The sequence below is a fragment of the Onychostruthus taczanowskii genome, unplaced genomic scaffold (genome assembly GCF_017590055.1).
Source record: "Onychostruthus taczanowskii isolate IOZ18803 unplaced genomic scaffold, ASM1759005v1 scaffold3, whole genome shotgun sequence".
In the NCBI taxonomy this organism is placed as follows: Eukaryota; Metazoa; Chordata; class Aves; order Passeriformes; family Passeridae; genus Onychostruthus; species Onychostruthus taczanowskii.
Genome location: NW_024500349.1, coordinates 1,219,995 through 1,239,418, shown reverse-complemented (window position 1 = coordinate 1,239,418; position 19,424 = coordinate 1,219,995). Strand labels below are relative to the sequence as shown.

Genomic DNA, 19,424 nt, shown 5'->3' with positions numbered 1-19,424 from the left:
CTTTTTAGGGTATCTCAGTGTCCACTGCGGCAGAGAGCTGTATGGAATTTTTCCACGGCAGAATTGCTCCATGAGTGTCTTTCCTGGGATTATTCTTCCCAGTGCCAGTGGGCCCTGTTGCATGCTGTGACTCTTGTGAGACTGGGACTCAACCAGTTCTCCTGAAGGTACGCATCATAAGCAAAGATTTATGCAGCAAAAGAAACCAAATTAAACCAAACACATAAACTATGACAGGCAGGACAGTGGGTAGTAAATGACTTGGTTTCTCCTCTGTTTCAGCTGCAGTCATCAGTCATGCTGCTTTGTACTTAGAAAAGGTCTGAAGTTATCAGCGCTCATACAAATTCAATGTCCCTCTATCAAGCAAATTCTGGTCTCTTAAGAAATCAAGATGCAGTAATAAGTCATAAACAGCATAAATACATTTTTTTTTCTGAGGGGAAAGTGGAAAGAAGAGTCTTATGATACATATAAGAATTTACATATTTCTGCACAGATCCAAAATATAACTGCACATGAGCAAGCACTGCTGGACCTGTACAGATTAGCAACAGGACTTTCCATGTGGATATTACATAATGCTATCACATCCAAAAAGTTACCGTGATACCATTAAGTGCCATAACACTATTAAATCTATAGTACATAAACTCAGTGGTGCTTCAGGGAAACAGATTGCTCTCTCCTTACTCACCAACCACTTTTCTCTCCACAACTGACCTCACTGAGTGGCTGGAGCCTGTCCACAATGGACTCCTCTCCTTTCATGGACACAGGAGCCCATCAGGATGCCAGAATCCCTCACCTCTTCTTTTCTGAGGGCCCACCAAATCCATGTCCAATGCAATGCAATTCTTCTCTTCCATTTTGCTGGAGGAAGGGAAGAATGGCACGATTGAAGGCAAGAAGAGTGAATTTAACCTGTTCCCAGGCACACTCCATGCTACTGCTAGCACAGGAAAATGAGCACGGAAGAAGGAGCTGAACAAATAGGCAAAATGGAGCTGTATGATGCACAAAGGAACACACTAGGTGTGCATGGCAGCAAAATAACCAAAGTGGCATGGTTGTGTCAGCATCTAATAGTTTTGACGTTGTTTGCAATCATGTTTATTTACAACTGCATTGCCACTGCGCCTGCATTTGAATCGCTGCTTACCCAAACCTCACTAATTCACATCATCCTGGGCACGCACTGGATCGCTTCTGCAGATAAAAAGGTTTGTAGAGGCAGGGCCAGTGGTGTCAATCCCTCACAGAACTCCAGTTAATACAGCTGAGGTGATGCATCTTGCAGGACTAGGGTGTTCAGTGTGAGATGCCTGACTGTAGTAACACCAAGACATATAAGGAGCCTGTGCCTGGGGACTAACTATTTTTGGTGTGACGAGGTTTAGGATTTTAAAGGTAGATGTGGCAGTAACCAGAAACATTTAACTCCACTGATGAAACAGCTTCCATAATAAACAGTTCCAGAAAAACACAAGAGAAAAGAGAATTAAAAAAAAAGTTAAATACATGAAAATTGCATAACCAATTTTCTTTACCTTGCATTACAACTATCCCAAATATTGTCACATAAGTCAGCAACAAATCTCTTGTTACATTATTGATGTGGTTATGACAGTCTTAGAAAGATTTACACATGCACTTAAAATTAAGCATGCAAGCAAGTCCCATCGGGTACTGATGTAAGGTTCATGCCTTCACTTGAACAGTCATTTTACAATTAGCCTTTTTAGCATGCGATGTCTGGGTTCACTTTGTTCATAAGACAATAATTTTAAAGTAACTTATACATTCTGAGTAGCATGGGCAACCAGTACGTGCCCAACGGATAAAAGTTCACACATGACACACAAAAAAACAATTACATTAGAAACAGAGATATTCCGCAGTATTTAAAAATCAACTCCTGTATCATTATTACGCTGTGCAATTACAGAAGTTTATTCTATCCACATGCTATCCACAGCAGAGGTAAAGTTTAATGGTGTTCACGTCCTTCCATGCTAAGCCACTGTTTTTACAGTTTACTATGCTTCAGTTTCTCTATCAAAATTATTTGAGTTCGGAATTTTCATTAATGCATTTTTTAACTGTTTTGAATGTAGCTTAGTGGTCATGAAATATAAAGTTTAAAAATATTATATATACTAGCTCCCATTACAAATACCAATTCCTGACCTTAAGTTGAACAAACAAAGTAGCATAGTAGCAAAGGTAAAATCAACTACAGAAAGAAGCCTCATTGAGACATACCTTAGGACCTCCCACTGAAAATATGTTTATATTTTACCAAGCAGTAGAACTTTAAAAAGACAGCAAGTCACACTTTGCACATGCATGAGACAACAGCTACGCCCAGAACTCATAGCAGAATAGGGATCAAGGGTAACTGACATCCACTCAACACAAACATTTAATTTTGCTGTAAAATACACACCAGGTGAACAGCAAGGGGCATTAGCTAGACTATGTAAATTGTCTTTAGAACTATCTGGCTAAAGGGCAGAAAAACAACATTGTGATTGCATCGTTAAACACTCAAAATGAAGAAATAAGCAGGACATACTATGTAAAGCATTAGTGCTTTGTACCTGCATTACCATAAAGATGTTCCACATAGCCTCTTTTTTTGCACAATGCAGAAAAAGAAGCCAGTACCTGGGATGGTAATTTAATTACCAATAGGGTAAAAATCTACTGGAAAATCTCACCTCTGGTTTTTATTGGAAATTTGTGTGAATATAATTTATAGTGGAGTTTTCCCAAAACAATTTCAGAAAATGTTTTCAAAGTTTAAGAAAAGACACTGATGCGTAACATACATTGTTTAAAATGCTGTGTAAGTTGCAAACATTGAGCTATATACAATGAAGGAAATTAACTGGGGCTGTAGTGCCCATTTCTTGATACCTGAGTGCTTAACTATGCAGCCTTAACAGTACCCCATTTGGGTTTTCCTTTTGAGAGACTGGGTTTGCTTAATATGTCAACATTTGAAATCTTGCAAGCAAAGACCAATTACATTCAACCCCAAAGACTCATATGCCTAAAAGGATATAATTAAAAAATTAAAAGAAGCGGTCATGCAGGATACTGGCAAGGAAAAAGTACTAAAGAAATTTTAGAAAAAGCATTTAACTCACCAGTCCATTGTTTGGCTGAGGTGAAAAAGGTAAACATTACTGAGATGCATCAGTGAGGAAGTTAGAACACAAATCAAGGCCCGTGCCTGCAAGCACATGTGAATAACTTCAGGCCCAGAAGCTCTTTCTGTGGCAAAGTTATTCATATATGTGCTTGCAAAACCTAAGCTCGGATGTTACCCTCAAAGTACAAAATGCTACTTACATTTAGCTACTGACCTCAGCATAAATAGAAATTTACCTGTATTTAACTGTTTCAACTGATGAAGACAAAAACCCCCTTGAAGTCTCACAAGGTAATGTAATTAATCCATTGTAGCTCACAGTTCTAGTTTGTTTGTTTGTTTGTTTGTTTTTAATGTAAGTCTCTCAGAATGTTTAGGCTTACAAACCAGAAGCCTTCCTTGGAAGCTATGTGAGGACTGTACACCCCGGGGTACAGAGCTGTATCTCTGCCTTGCAATGCACCAGGAATGCTTATGACATGACAATTAAGCCATTATTCTTTTTATTGGGTATCTCTCTGCCAAGCCTGATGTAACCTGACATATACAATATTCAATTAAGTGTCTCTCAAAGTGCTGAGCCTTTCCAAGATATGCTTGTGTAGATTTTAGGGATCTGAACTGTGTAAGAAACCTAGCTTAAGGAAGAAGGAGACCATGCAAATGTGCATGGAGCACACGTGTCTACCCGAACAGATAAACACTAACTACACATAAAGTTTTTTAAGTATATGTGACTAGCGTAGGTTAAAATGGCTTGCAGATTACAAACCACTGCTTGGAGAAGAGAAAATAAGTAAAAGGTTCAAAATCCCAGAGAATAGAAGACTTTTAAGTCTTTAAACACCAATAGTTTGTTAAGATGTAACTGACATGTGTGTATGGACCAGTGGGCAATCAAAAATTTTAAAAAAGGCTAGATAGGTCAGCTGAGATTCACAAATAGCGAACACAAGATTTAGGATGACTGTTTTATATACACTAGCAATGAGGAATCAAATATTGCTCAATCCACTAAAAGAGCATGCAGTTCAGATAACCTACATTCTTACTGAGAAAGGTGCTGACCAAAGCAACTATCATATCCTAGCTGAAATAAAGGAGCACACAACTCTGGCCACACTGAGCCATGCTTTGAGCTGTTTGGGGAAGATTTGTTTCCTGACTTTTCCTCAATGTAAGTTTCATCACTGACTTCAGTAAAAGGACATGGAGTAATTTCTTTTTGAAGTGTCAGTATTCAAATATGAAACCAAATGAAAGTAGTAAGTTTTGAAACACCAACACTACATCTAATTCTATCTCCCTTTAGATATGGCCTTGATCCAGCTAATGGCTAATTTCTTTTCTGTTATGGGAATATATTACTAGGTGATTAAATTACGTATTTTAATTTGTTTATCCTTCTGATCAGTAAAAAAGCCTAAATAGCAGGTATCCACCTGACAGGACAGCACTGAAAAGTAAAAATAATTGGAAATGATAGCCAGACGTGAAAACAGAAGGTGAAAAAAAAAGTACATGGAGAAAATGGGAGAAAAAGCAGGAAGGGACTACCGTGCTAAGGCCTGCAAGCAGGGCAGGGCCAACATCTGTGCCCACTCCGGGACCGGCCAGCGGCCGTCCCGAGAACCCCGCTGCATCCTCCCGTCCCTGCAGCTGCGTGTGTCCGCATGTGCCACACGTGTGTCCGCATGTGTGTCTGTATGCATCTGTACACTGTGTAACGAGCGGCACGGCGGGGCTCTCACGGAGGCACTACTGGGCCCCAACGCGCTTGGCGGAGCCGGGGCCGGGCCAGGGCATGGGTGCCCGGGGGGCAGCGCGGGGCCTCGCCGGGGAGAGCGACTCCGGCGCCGACAGCGACACCGGCATCGACACCGGCACCGACATCGGCCCCGGCCCCGGCCCCGGCCCCGGCCGCGGGAGGCGCCGTGCAGTGTCATTCACGCCGATGATGCACTGCAAGGGGAGCTCAGGCCCGCTGCTTTCGGCGCGGGCAGCTGCGGATGCTCGCCGCGCTGGCACACAGCCCCGCCGGCCGGGGGCCGCCCGCTGCCCACCCCCCGCGCCCCGGGGCCGCCGGCGAGCGGCCGCCGAGCCGCGAGGAGGAGGAGGAGGCGCCACCTCGGGTTTCCTCAAGGACAGGCCCGAGGTCAAACCCGGCAAGCGCCCCGCCGCGGCCCCTTCCCCGCCGCCGCCCGCCGGCGGCGGTGCCTTACCTTGGCAGCCATGCTGTGCCCGGCGCGGCCACCCCTTCCCGTCCCTTCCCTTCCTCCGCTCCCCTCCCTTCCGACCGCGGCACGCAGCTTCCCCGCCTGCGCACCAGCCCGCCAGCGCCGGCCGTCACCGCTCGCTCGCACAGGCGAGGATGGGGCGCCGCCCCCGCCCGGCCCCGCCGTGGCCCCGTGATCGCCCGGCACGGTCCGGACCGGCCCTGCGGGCTCCGCGCTGGGCGCCGGGCGAGGCGGCGGGAGATGCGGCCTCGGGCGGAACGCCGGCGTTGCGGGGCGAGCACCGCCTCATCCCTGTGAAGGAAGGGCCCGCTTGCCCTCCTGGCTGCTCCGCGGCCACGGCTGTTGGCCCAGCGGGCGCACGGGCACTCCGAGCTCTCGGGGGCCCTGCAGCCTCTCCGCCCGCTGGGGACGGTGACCGTGTCACCGGCTGGTGACTCGCGCTCTGACCCCGGGGAATGCCCCGGCCCGTTCGGAGGACAGCGGGGCGAGCAGCGGAAGGATGCCAACACCTTCGCATCAAACTCTTCTGTCCTGCCCAGCGCTGTTTTCTTCCCCTCAAGACAAGCTGCTGTTCGAGGGATGTTTCATCCAGTTACAGCATCCCCAGCCATCATTCTGGGGTGTCCCAAGAAAGAGCTGTGCCTTCAAACCAAATTTTGTCAATGCCGTGCTAGTTTCTAAGTCAGCATGAAGGTGACACACAAGCAGCCGCGCCGCAGTCCAGGGCTGTACCAAGACGACCACAAGTGTGGCACGCTGAGCCTCACGGGCGGCTCGCACACTGCCTAGGACAGCCTGCCCGGGCATGTCCAGCAGTGCGCCGCTGGGGATGCGGGCCTGTGCCTGCCTCCGGGGCTATCGTCAGGCTGCCAGTGCCCGCTCTGGCTCGTCCGGCGCTTCTGGGGGGATTTAGGATAGACTGGGATTGGCAGTGGAGGCAGGGAGCTTGCCACGTGCGTGTAACTAAAAGGTTGCTTGCAAGAACAGCTCCAGGGCAAGTTTTCGAGTTAATAATGATGTATCAAGTTAGTCATAGCTTTGAGGTAGATATTTCAGCACTTTCCCTTAAACTGAGTTGTGTAAAGATGCTAAAAAGACAAAGGATCTCGGAGACAACTACTGCATTACAAACCAAAAACAATTAACTCTTTGATTGCTATTAGTTGTCCTAGAGAGAGACAGCAGAGGAATGATAAGGATTCCTAAATGCATAGTCACCTTAGAGAAGGTGAAGGTGATTTCTCTTCATCTTAGAGAAATTGTAAGGATTCATAAACATATGTTTGGGCAAACTGTAGTCTCCCCTGTGCCCCTTGGAAGTTTCTCCCATCACCTGTGGGGCCCAGCAGCAGATATATCTCCCCTTCTCAGCAGTCTCCCAGTCACAGTTTCTCGTAAAAACCTCCCACTTGCTGGATTCTCTTCCCTTTCTGCTTGCTCCACATATGTGTGCCCATTGCATGAGCTCAGCTGTTCTGTCTCAGCACAACCTTTCTCTTCTTGCTGCATCTCCCTGACCTAGAAAATAGCAGTTAGATCAAAGAAGACTTGAAGCTTTCCTCCAACCCCACTTTTTCAAACAAACACAAAAACCAGGCTATGTAGTGCTTATCTGCAAACTAGATAAGTAAATACTGTCACCTTGTCATAAATGAATAGATAATAGTAGTCCATTTATAAACAATAGAAAACAATCTTCGATTATTTTAATGATACCACTAAGAGAAAAATTATGTAGAGAAAACAGCATAGCAATTGTCTTATAATACAAATACTATGTTCTGTGTATATTCATAAGTCAGGATATTTAAATGTGATCTTGAAAATCAGTCCTATTATGAAAACAGGCTTCAATAGCATTTTTTTTTCAATTTAAGACTGCTAAGAAAATTACTAGAATTCTCATGTTATACTGATACATAGTCTTGAGCTAATTGCCAAGGAAAAGCACAACTCAAAAAACTGCCTATGTTTCAGGTAGACTGGTGGTGAAATCCAGAGCGGTGAGTGAAAAAGGATGATCCTGGAAAGCCTTTTTCAACTGTTCCCTAAATGAAACAGCACCTGACCTCTTTTAACACTTAGAATCATGGAATCATGGAATGGTTTGCTTTGGAAGGGATCTCTGAAGGTCATCTAGTCCCAGTCCTCTGCAGTGAATAGGGATGTCTTCAATCAGACCAGTTTACTCAGTTTATTTGAGATCAGGTTGGATGGGAAATCTACCCATCTACTGGTCTTGAATATTTCCACGGATGAGGCATCTACCACCTCTCTGGGCAACCTGTTCCAGTGTTTCAAAAAATGCCCTTTATTTTGTCTAAATCTGCTTCATTTCCCATCCTTCAAGAGCTCCAGGCACCTCAAGATCTGAGTATACCTTCAGCACTACCTGGGTCCTGACAAGACTGGAAGGTCACTGCCTCGCTTGCAGGAAAACCTGAGTTTGGCCTCACAGGTCTCTGATGATGACCAACATGCACATACAGGTCCAAGTTCCTTATCTTCATAGAAAAGGCAGTGAAGGCTAATAATGTTCATGTTTTAGATGATAAGCAATATGACTGTAGTGGATTACAGCACTCTCCTTGGCCATATAATTAACTTGTTTTCAAAGTCCTCTGTTGATTGAGGTTAGATTCAGGCCCACGTGTCATGCTTATTTCAGTATGCTTTAACCACAAAGCCTTAGACCGCTCTGGGGAAGAGAGGAGGAACATTTTTCATTCTTTCTAGTGAAGACATGTCATTGTGACAGGAGAATCAGCTGGACTGGAGAGAAACATGACTCTTTTATATGGTAGAATGCAATAAGAGGAGGGTGCAGTTGTGAGTCAGTTTTCATTACAAAGCTTACAAATATTATTTAGAGAAGTCAGGACATTGTGTGTCTCCAGCAAATGTTTTTTTTTTTCTTTTCTGTGTTTTACATGTAATACAAAACAGAGCACACAGTGATTTCAAGCCTTCCTTCTACAATGAGAAACAGCCTAGGGTTAGCTCCTTCCTGTGCTCTCTTCTGATAGGGCATCTTGAATTTGTTTCTATGCATGGGGATGGGTTTTGCAGAAAGGGCTGCAGCTTGTTTCCAAGAGAAGTCACAACCAAGTATCTGGACAATGTCCTTGAGGTGAAAAATTAGGCTTTGATAGTTTTCATGTAGAAGACAGAATGAGAGCTGATTCACTACTTCATGTTTTGACAATGAGGGTATTGTATAGCAGGACAATGTACCTCGAGAGACACATCTGATCTTTGCTGAGCTTATTGATGATTACCCTGGAGAGACCAACAGCCTGGGGCTCATGATTTTTTAGACTTGCTAAACGACTGATAAAGAACTAACATTTACCTATTGACAGTGTAAGGCAGAGCTCACTGTGCTGGCTGTTTTGGATCATATTCATTACTCTTTCTAGTACTACTTTGCAAGTTCAGCAAACTGTTTCTATGATTTTTCTTACAGTGTTCTGGATTTTGTATGGGCAGACAGATGCCCAAAATGTAGGCATTGCAGTATGTAGCTTAAAGGCAAATAAAAATCTTTTTGGATCTAGAAAGGTTTGAGAGCATCTGGGAAGGTCTGGAGAGGACTGGATCTGGAATAGTCAGTCTGTACAGACCTGGATTGATAACTATCTTGGTGAATAGCTGAGATAAAGCAAAGACTGACCCAAGGCCCTCAAATCTGTTTTGCTACCCAAACTACTGAGCTGTTTTCCTCAGTATACCTTCTCTCTGCCTCACAACATAGAAACTGTCTTCCAAATGTCTCCTTCTGTGTTAATATGTTCGGCATATGTTTGCCTGTGTGCTAACTTAGCACAAAACTGCACCAAGTACCTCTTCCTACAAGTACAGCTGATAGTCAAAAAAGCCAAGGGGCCTCAATCCTAGTGGGAAAGAGCTGGATGCTAAAAGGAAATGAACACAAGGTTTTCCTGAGCACATTGTGTTTCTTCAAACTCTTTATTGACCTCTCTCCTTCAGTGAAGTCTTAAGAAAAGGCACAAAGCAGTATTCCCTTCCTTAGGTCAAGGGTTTGGTGTGGATTTTTTGTTCCCTCTGTGGGTTTTTTTATTTTGTTTTGTTCTTAATAAAGGATGTTTGGCTGATGTGAGTTAGCACATCAGTTTTAGTGACTCTTTGCCAAGAATTTGTGCTTGCACAGTAGGCCTAACCCTGAGAATTTCTCTAATAAAATATGACTCACTCTGAATGAATCATTCACAATTCTTCTGTTTGAAGGCTATTCACTGCAGATCACGATTTCCTCAAATGTATTTGCTGTTTTTCTACTTATTTTATAACATTGTCTAATGATTGTCAATGTTTCTTTTTTTTCTGTTGTACTTTTAAGTCACACATATTCTTTATTTAAACCCTGTTGTTTATTTGTGATTTTTGAGAAGGTCAGTCAAGCGTGGTCTTATTCCCTTTCTTAAAACAAGATTTTCAAGTACTTTTACATGCATGTCTAGAATTCATTGTCTATCAGTGTTTCTGCCAATGAAAAAACAAACTGGTCATTTAAATAGTTCAAGGAAAAGTATATATAAAAGCAGCATGATGAAGTATGAATAATTAATTTTAAAATCCATACAAATGGTACCATATTTTCACAGCTTTCCCATCTCAAAATGCAACACTATCTACCAGTGTGTGTCACGTCTACCAGGAGGGTGTCATTCACAAAGTTGGAAGGAGAAGATATGATTCTGTCTTACAGCTGATAATGGCATTTACACTCGCATTGCTGTAAAAATGAAACAGCTGAAAGTGCTTTACCAAAGCTATGGTTTAGAAATGCATCTGAAATAACCAATGAAACACTGCTGCTGATAAGTAAGGGGTTAATTCTTCTCTTGGTGTAAATCAGCGTAGGTGGTAGATTTGTGCTGATTTACATTGGTAAAGCCCAAAAGATAGAGGGGATATAGGACAAACGAAAGATGCTATATTTATTTCATAAGTGAAAAATACTTCATAACTCAGGCACATCATTGGCATGAATAAGTTATGAAAAATCTTCACAGCCAAAAGGACATAATCATCCTTCATGTATAACAGATTTGTTTATTCTGTAAAGATTCATTTCAGTTGATTAATTATCAGTATCTGCTGATGGTGGAGGTAACAAGCCATCTCTGATGAGAGAATCATTTTAGGACATGCTCAGAATATTTTATCACCTAGTGCAAGTTGTGTATGCTTAGAATATTTATCATACCATGTACTAATAGTATCACATTTTATAAGCTAAGTACTGAATGTAAATTATATTACAGATATAGGAGTTATCTATCTTTTTCTTGTTTTTTTTTTTTAAAGAGGGATATAAAAAAAAATAAAGCCCAGTAACAGTTGTGTTTGCATGTCAAGTGCTGAACTGTTCTGCTGCATTAAATCATTGTTATTCTAGACAGTAAAAATTTGCATAAGTGCAGATGGCAGCTCCTAACAATACCATCAGAATTGTTTCACCACAGACCAAATCCAACCAGTGCAATGCACATTGCACACTCACTAGCCATTATTCACAGATGGATGCTAACAAGATGGAGGTTCATCAAGAACTAAATTACCTTCTTTTTTTCTGCAGTTTTATTTATTACCTAAACTAAATTGCAACTCCAAGTTAAAATACCAAAAAAGGGATTAGATCATCTCAATACTGAAGCATTTTTGAAGAGGGAAAAATTATAATATATCTGTCAATCACTGCAAAATAAAAAGCAAAAAGCAGATCAGATTTTTAACACATTATAATAATTTGCTATTTATGAAGCTAACCTTAGTCACCAAAATACCTAAAATATAAAGTATTATCCTTAACAAGATAGGTTGACATCTGTTTCTAAATCCATTGAATAGACACACTACTTCAATCAGACTTTACTCACAGAATAGACTAGGCATCATTTAACAACATTTGTGGGCCTTTAAAGTTTTCATACAAATATGTGCGTGTGCTGAACTTACATTGTGTGCAAGAGGTCAGCTGGATTTTGATTAGCCAAGACTTTGCAGAAAGTAACAGAACCTCTGCAGAGTTTTGTATGAAGCACTGAGTTTCTCTTAGCTTCAAAAAACTGACATATTTGAAAATACAAACATTTGATCATCTTGAAACTCAATGTTTTCTTTCAATCTCCAGCAAAAACCCATAATTTTTTATTTTCCATGGAGATAACATATTTATGAAGTATTAATGCACATTTCCAAAGGACCCACTGTGAGTTAGTCTTTTTCCACAAGCTGAAGAAAGATGTTCTGGCTCAAAGTCCTTTAAAGCCAAGTGGAGCTTTTTTATTAGTTTCAGTGCTTTGCTTAAAGTTGAAGACTATCACCTACCTTGGTATTTACAGCTCCCTGTTATCAGCGTATGCCAGCTTCTGGTATTTGTTTTGTTAAAACGAGATGGATTGAGGCAAAAGTTCAAAAGGTTTTTAATTACTTACAAGATTGGAACCACTGATAGCAAGTGTGTTTACCTAGGGAAGATGGTAACTTCTAATTATTTGGAGTACTTGTTTTTAATTTCATTACCAAGAAATGCAGGTCACAGTGCTTTTGTATGCATCTGGTCAAAAGTCAGCTGGCATCCAGTTTCAACCAGGCCTAAGAAAACAGTAGCACTCTCAGAGGAATTATATTCCTCCACAGCAACCTGATAAAGAATAAAGATTTCTTCTTGCTTCCACTGAAGAACTGACTGTGCTGTAGCTTAATCTCTTTAATATCAAATAATCCCTACCAAAAGAGGCACTAGGAAAGCCCAACTGCAGGGGAAGACATCAGCTCAGCTACTTATCTCTTTAAGATTTTTCTTCCAGAAGAATCCACAGGAGATCAGACTTTCTAGGTTGCTGCTCTGCTCACATAGCTGCTTTCTTGGTAGATAGTTTCTGTCCTCTCTTCTTTTTAATTTTGTTTGCTGTTTTTTTCAATTTGGTTGGAGCCAGCCTTGGTGGGGTGGGAAGGAATCATCTTCATCTGCGGTTTCATTAAGTAGGCAAGGTGTTTCTCAGGATGAGTTGTGTGATCAGTGGTGACTCAGTAAAAATTAGTTGTGCAGCTTTTGTGGTTTTGTGTCTCGGAGCTTTTCTAGCCAGATGTCCATACTTTACATATCAGAAGGAGATTTTCAGGGCTTTCAAGTAAGTTCCTAAAAGTTTAACTGAGGCAGATGTTTTAGTTATTTAGTCCACTATTTCTGTAGTTAGCAAGATTTAAACAACAGATACAGAAAATCCCCTGATATGCTTGCTGAAATCAGTAGGAAAATTCCCATCTGGGATTAGGATTTATCCTCTGTTAGATTTTGTGGGTGGATAGAGCTGTATGAGGCAGAAAAGGATTCATCTTTTTTCTCTTTTTCCGCTGCTTCTACTACAGCAACAGAGCTAATCACATATGAGTCAGCAAAGTGTCCTTTTCCAGGGAGAGAAAGGAAAACCTGAAAAGGGGAAAAATTGTTCATCTCTGCTGTGGTGAGGAGAAACACTTTGTCATGAACTGCTTTCTTGTTTATATTAGTACAGAGTGACTTAAAGTGCACATCACTGAAATGTTCATCACCTGGTGAGGGAATCCATTACCTTAGCCTTCTGCAGCAGGATCAGAGAAATAATCATAAAATGCACTCAAGGCCTATGTATTTTCCTCTTTTTCTAGAATATCCCTGTCAGTGCAGAGTATGTGCAATCACTATGAGACTCATTACTAGATTTCAGCCAGATAAGTCAAGTAAGTAAGGTATATTTGCTGAGAAAATACATGCACCTTTTACTCCCAAGATTTCTTTACCCTTCTTGAATCCTCAGCCAGAAATCAGATGCTAAGGTGATAACCAGCACTGAACATGTACAGGTTGGTTGTTCTTCCACTAGGGACTGACATTTTTTTTAGTGGGAATCCACTCACTTTCCTTTTTCCTGTTTGAAACTGGGCTTTGTGAGATCCACGCAGAAGTTCAATCTAAAAAGCATTTGGAACTTCAGAAGAGTTTTGATGACTGCTTCATATTATGGCTTATTGGGGGAATTGTATCTTTAAGAGATGGCTAAAGGAGCCTGTTAGTATTGTTATATTGTTTGGAAATTATTGTAGAATAGCATTTTGCAGCAGCAACTCTTATAGTGGATGAGACACATCTGTCAGACTTCTTGACTCTGGGTGATTGCAAAATGCAATACTTGTCTCCCACTCTGCCAATCTTGTATTGGTTCCCAAGTATGTCCCTAGGTATATAGTGGAGAGTTTGGTCTTGGTTTATCTGCTTTTTAAAGCTAAGAAAACTATCTACAGCCTTCTCTGTATTTTCTTGTTGTACTTGATATCAAGTAGGAGATCCATATCCTGCAAAACTTGGGCATGAGTAGAAATGACTTTCAGCTCCAGAGCATGTGTCCTTTAAATTCTGGAAGGCCTGAGTTTGCTGACCTGCAGTGCCTGTTGCAGAGCCTGTTGTTAAGTACATTTTTGGGTAGGAGCTGACGAGATGAGTTCTGCTAAGTTTTTGTGGAAGTGTCTACCTAACTTTGCATTGACACATTTTTAGTGAAACTTAGCAAATCATACCTTTTGAGAGTCTTGGTCCCAGTCAGAGCTTTTCCTCTGGAGGAAAATCATTCTATGAGTGATTATGGAGAAACAAGCTCAGCCTAAGCATCTAAGATACCACTTTCTGTTTCAGGGAGAAGCTTTAGATGCTTAGGTCAAGTATCACTGTAGCTGAGCTTTCAGATTCCTTTCAGGCAGATCTTCTATATTCTTGCTGCTAAAATCAAAGATACTCACTTTGGTGCCAGGGAGTTTGAAATGCTTGTGTAAATCATTAACATGAACCATTTATTCTGACCACAGCTACATGGTCTAAAGTTGATATATGGAACCTGTTAATCATTACTCGTCAACTACTTGCTGCATATCAGAAGGTGATTCCAAAAGCTCCTGCCAACTTTTCAGAGGTCAGTACCTCGGGTCCTCTTTGCTTAACTAACCTGCATTCAGCTTTTGTAAGTGATCCTGAAATGCCTACTCAGGGTTTTTTGTAACCTGTGACACCTAAAGAGAAATCCTAACTTCTCTCTGTCAGATACATGAAAAATGGTGAAACAGTTGGAATGTTATTCCAAAGCTGGTTTTTTGGCTTTTTCCCTCAATAGAGTCAGGAGGTACTACCCTAGAGAAGCCACCATGTGTGGTTCTGCAAGTTTCAGGGGCAGGAACTGGCATTCCAGCAGGGACTTTGAACAAATTTTCACACAGTGTGACTTGCACTTGGGTACATGACAGACAGTGACAGCATCAGAAATATCTGCAGAAATGCTGGTCTCAGTTGCTTGGTGTCTGCTGATTTTGTTTATTCCTAACTCATTATGCTGTGGTGCAGAAAATATCCTGGTCTTTCCTCAACAGCTACTCATGAACCTCCTTATCTGGCCAATATTCATTCTCTTCATGATCCCCCTTTCTTTCTTTCTGCCACCGAGCAGCCTTGCTCAGTCTGGCTTTTTTTCTAATCTGGGTACTTGCAACCTCATTCTTTTTCAGTTCACTAGTTTTCCTTTCCTAGCCCAGTGCTTGAAGTCCTTTGCCGTTGTGTGTAATACTTTTCAATGGCTCCTCTTCCTCTGCCTGTTTTCTTGCCTCAAACTCTGCTTCTGTAACCCGGCACATCATTTCTGACTTGTTTCTCTTGTGCAATAATCGAGCCATTTTATCCTCTCTTGTGCAGTGAAGCGGAAAAGAAATTCCCTAATTGTAGTTTGGATCTAAAGTGTTGCATTATCCAACAACATCAAAGAGTAGCCTTTCTATGGAAATGTGGGGAGCCAACATCCTTCAGTTGCTGACTCAATGTAAAACAAATATTTAAAGAATTTCAGTACTAGCCCTGAGCAAACCATTACTGTGAATCTGTAGACGTTTCCAAATTTTCCAAAGTTTTTATTTTGTCCAAATTAGATAATTTTATTGGCACGCAGTAGTAAAAAGGCACATCCCTAATACAATTATTAGCTCTCTATTGGTTTTCATCCGTCTGTTCCAGAATAGGGTGAATGCCACAGCCAGCTATCTGAAAAGAGGTTCAGCATTGAAAACACATACTTTGCATCTTGTTTGGAAATCTTGTCATTCTTCAGAATGACAGCATCAGTTTTGCTCACACTTTCAAAAAAAGTTACTGTGAGCCAACCAGCTCCATGGAATATTATGGCCCAGTGTGATGGGTTATCTGTAGGCAAATGGAAAACCTTTTAATAGAAAATGCTGAAAAAACTTTTTATATTTTTTTCTAATTGTATGATGAATAAGTTATTTGTGTAATCTCACTTTTTTCTTTATTGCATTCTTTTCTTTTTTGAGACATGGAATATAAGTAGCTACAGTTAGAAATAGTAGAACAGCAGAAAAATAACTGTGATTGCTTGTTGTATTGAAGTACTAGATGAGAGATTCAACTTGCTTTGAAGAAAATGGCAGGTTATAAAAAAATAGCTCGGATTAAATGCACTATTTTTTGTCAGAATTAAAATGCTTTGTATGTTCAGTCTTCTAGAAAGGTAAATGACTGTACAGAATATATATAGAAATTCTTGATATTCCTTGAAACAATCATTGATCAGACACTGTAAAGCCTCAAACAGAGGCATGTTAGTCCTTAGAGAATGACAGAAAATTACAACAGATTAAGAATATTTACTTTGGCAAGACAGAACTAAAGTTTCTGGAGGAAAATGCTTTTTGACACTGTTGTAGAAATAATCATGTAACAGCAGAAAGCATTCCAACTAGAAATGGGATTTATACAAACCACTGATTTCTTTGTTGTCTTTTGCTTCAGCTAGTACCCAATTTTACTCCTGTAGCTATTCTTTAATTTGGAACTAATTGCAGATGTAGGGTGAAAGTGGGTTACAAATTTATATTTGCAAATACAAAAGAAATATCAATTCTACACTACTGAAGAAAATAAAGACATTTACTTAAATACAGCTTTTGATGTTAAAGTTAGGATTCCCAGCTTTAATAAGAAAATCTTACAAATTGCAGATATTATTTCAACAGTCATGTTTTGGCAGTGTTCTGTAGAAATGCATTGTTTCTTAATAATTTTCCGACCATCATGAGGCATGAAATAAGGGATTTTGTACCTCATGATGATCAGTACCCTTAAACATAATGTTTTATGGAAGAGTGTGGTGCACTCCTGAATTTGGAAGTTAGTGTTAATAAAGATCACAGATCCCACCTTTAGGTTTGCACAGTTCTTTTGCTGAATAAGTAAAAAATAATAGATTGCATTGACTATATGAACCATTCATTTTTAATGGAAAGTGAAGGTTTTATGTGCTGCAGTGTATTCTTACAGTTCTTCAGAGTGGAAGTTACGTACGTATGATTGCTTTCATCTGATGCCTGGAAGAAATTCTGACTTCAGGCTGCAGTAGTCATGCTGGGTTAGCTGGAAATTGAGGGAAAAGGTTTTTGATAGATGCACAATAAAAAACTAGTTAAAGGCTACTGCTGTTGAAGAACAAAGTTAGACTAAGAATAAACCAAAGGCTGAACTGAAAGGTTTGATTTTTTAAATTACAGATTAATTTATTCTAAATTCTTAATGTTCACTACTTCTCAAGAAACAAACCATAACAATGCTCTAGTTTTATTCTAAAGTTGTCATTAACTGTAAATCCTATTTCTCATTGAAGCAAAGCAAATACAAAAAATAATTTTCCATTACAGAGATGTATTGGTAGTTCTGAGAAATTCAGTTTGTCTTCAGTGTATCCCATTTTGTAAAGGACCACTTTTCAAGCTGAAGAATATTCCTGAAAACTTGTCATTTTCTTATTAATATTTTTTTCAATCCTTTCTGCACTGTTATGACATTTTTAAGCTTCGGTGTTGTTTTCCAAGGGAAGTTATTTCCATTGCCTGAGCAAGTGAACTGTGCAAAACAGGCCACGAAGCAGGAAAAGGAGAGCGAGTGTCTGAAGGAAAACAACCACAACTATGAGCAACAATTGCAATGAATGAACCAGGGGAGTCTGAGGTTTTGCAGCTCTCTCAAACTAGCCTTTAGAAAGCAAAAGTAGATTCAGGTCACAAACATGTTTACTCACTGGGACAGTTTTGTGAGGTGTATTTTCCTTAAGGCCCCAGGCAGGCAATTTCTGCCTAGGGTGTATGACAGCATAAACCACGGCTTAGAATTCAGATTTCAGCTAAGGAAACCCAGAGCAAGACTTAGTTAAAGAAACTAATCACATTCTCCAGAGCAGATCTAATAGACTTGAATCACATGAATGAAAATCCTTCTGAGGTCAACAGCATTATTTGCTGGAGTGGAGAAGACTCTAAAGGAAAAATGATTCATTGATCCAAACTCTGTATATAGTCTATCGCTTTAGGTAAAGCTGATATTTGCCCACATTGTATGTTCTGGCAGTTATACTAGTTAACCACTGTCTATGGAATGCAGTCACAGAGGTGTCCCCTTCTTCATTTACATCTTTAGTCATTCCCCCAAAGTCATAGCTGATTCAGAAAGCAATTTGCAAAAGTTGTCTCCTCAATTGAATAACCATGAACTCTAGCATCTCTGATTATTTGCTGTGAACTTCGCTTAAACAAATCTACATTCATACATAGGATCATGTCTGCTTGTCTAAAAACTGTCTTCTGTAAATCTTAAACTGTGAACATAGCAAAGGGTATTTAAGCTGTTTTCACCGTGCTCAGTTTCTCACTGTTTTCTCTAGTCCAGCTAGAATGGTGATATAAAAGGTGATATAAATGTCAACATTTTGCCTTGGAAACTGATAATAATTTGTGCATACAGGGAATGGTGAGGAAATCTCTCCAGAATTTTATGTACTTGACTCTTAGTGTCTGCGGGACAAAGTAGTGAGCATAAGCAGGAGGAATGTGTTTCAAAGTGCTGATAGTTCCACTTTGTACATACAGGCTCACACTCTGTCAGCTTAAAAGAAAAGCACAAAATTGTTGTGAAAGGGTACGTGCTCCTTTTAACTCATACCACTCATGCACTCTTTAGACTGCTATTGGTATCCTATGATACACATCAGTCACCAGGGAGAAAACAGAAAGCAGGAGCAAACAACATGGCATGTTATTAAGAATAAAAGCAGCTAATAGTCCTTATTATGTAATGGGATTATAGCAGTAAACAACGATGGCATTTCTGACACAGTTGCATTTAGTGGGTATCTGATGGTGGATATCATATTTGATTTCCATTAAGTCGATCGCAAAACATTGATCAAGCAAAAGCAAGCAAAAGTTAAAGGGCTGAAGGGAAGAAAGCAGAAGAATCTGAGGGGACACTGAAAACAACTGAAGCTTTTTGCTTCATGAAGAAGTTGGTATTTGTATTGTAAAAAATAGATTGTCCCAGAAAAAAAAAAATGAGCTTAGTATTCTTGGCTCTCACAAAAATTCAAGACCAGACTGACTTTCAAAGAAATTGAAAGGCAATAAGTCTAAAACTACAAAAAGAGATGTCCTTTTCCACTGCACATAATTACATTTTTGAAGACACCACTACAAAATGCTGCTGCATTAAGGTACTCAAGACCCAACAGATTATTATTTTTTGTTATGAATACTAAGAATCCCATTCTATTATGTTTACTAGAATAAAACTATATTGAGTCCACAAATTGTGTTTGAATTTTAGAAAATGCTGCTGGAGCCAAGAAAAGATAATTTTTCTTTTTCTTTTTTTTTTTTTTTTTAAGTTTTGGGGTTTTAGTAACTTAGAATTGTGTTCTCTGGGTAATTTTTATTATGCTTTGAAAGAATTACTACTTTTGAGTAATAAGAATGTTATATTGCCTGAGATGGAAAGTCTCTATTGCTGTGCATACATCCTGAAATAAGAAGCTCTCTTTTTGTACTGCTTCATAATTTTTCCCTTCTTTTGAATGCTTTGTTCATCAGATACTTACCTCTTTAGTTTTGAGTTTGATTACAAATATTTGTATTACTTCAAA

At 40.3% G+C, this 19,424-nt stretch overlaps 1 protein-coding gene across 4 annotated transcripts in view; it reads right to left on the bottom strand.

The window, feature by feature from the left end:
* The window catches only part of SLC25A13 (solute carrier family 25 member 13), a 98,303-nt gene extending 92,815 nt beyond the window's left edge, over window positions 1-5,488 (bottom strand). The window contains exons 1-2 of one of the 4 annotated variants that reach the window (XM_041408833.1): window positions 5,383-5,487; window positions 3,156-3,170 (exon numbers count right to left, since the gene is read on the bottom strand). In XM_041408833.1, the coding sequence (XP_041264767.1) occupies window positions 3,156-3,170; window positions 5,383-5,394 (27 nt within the window). In that variant the 5' untranslated portion in view covers window positions 5,395-5,487. Of the gene's footprint in view, window positions 1-723; window positions 797-3,155; window positions 3,242-5,382 lie in introns of those variants that run through there. The other 3 variants (XM_041408835.1, XM_041408834.1, XM_041408831.1) reach the window with 3 other exon arrangements.
* Between the last annotated feature and the right edge of the window lie 13,936 nt (window positions 5,489-19,424).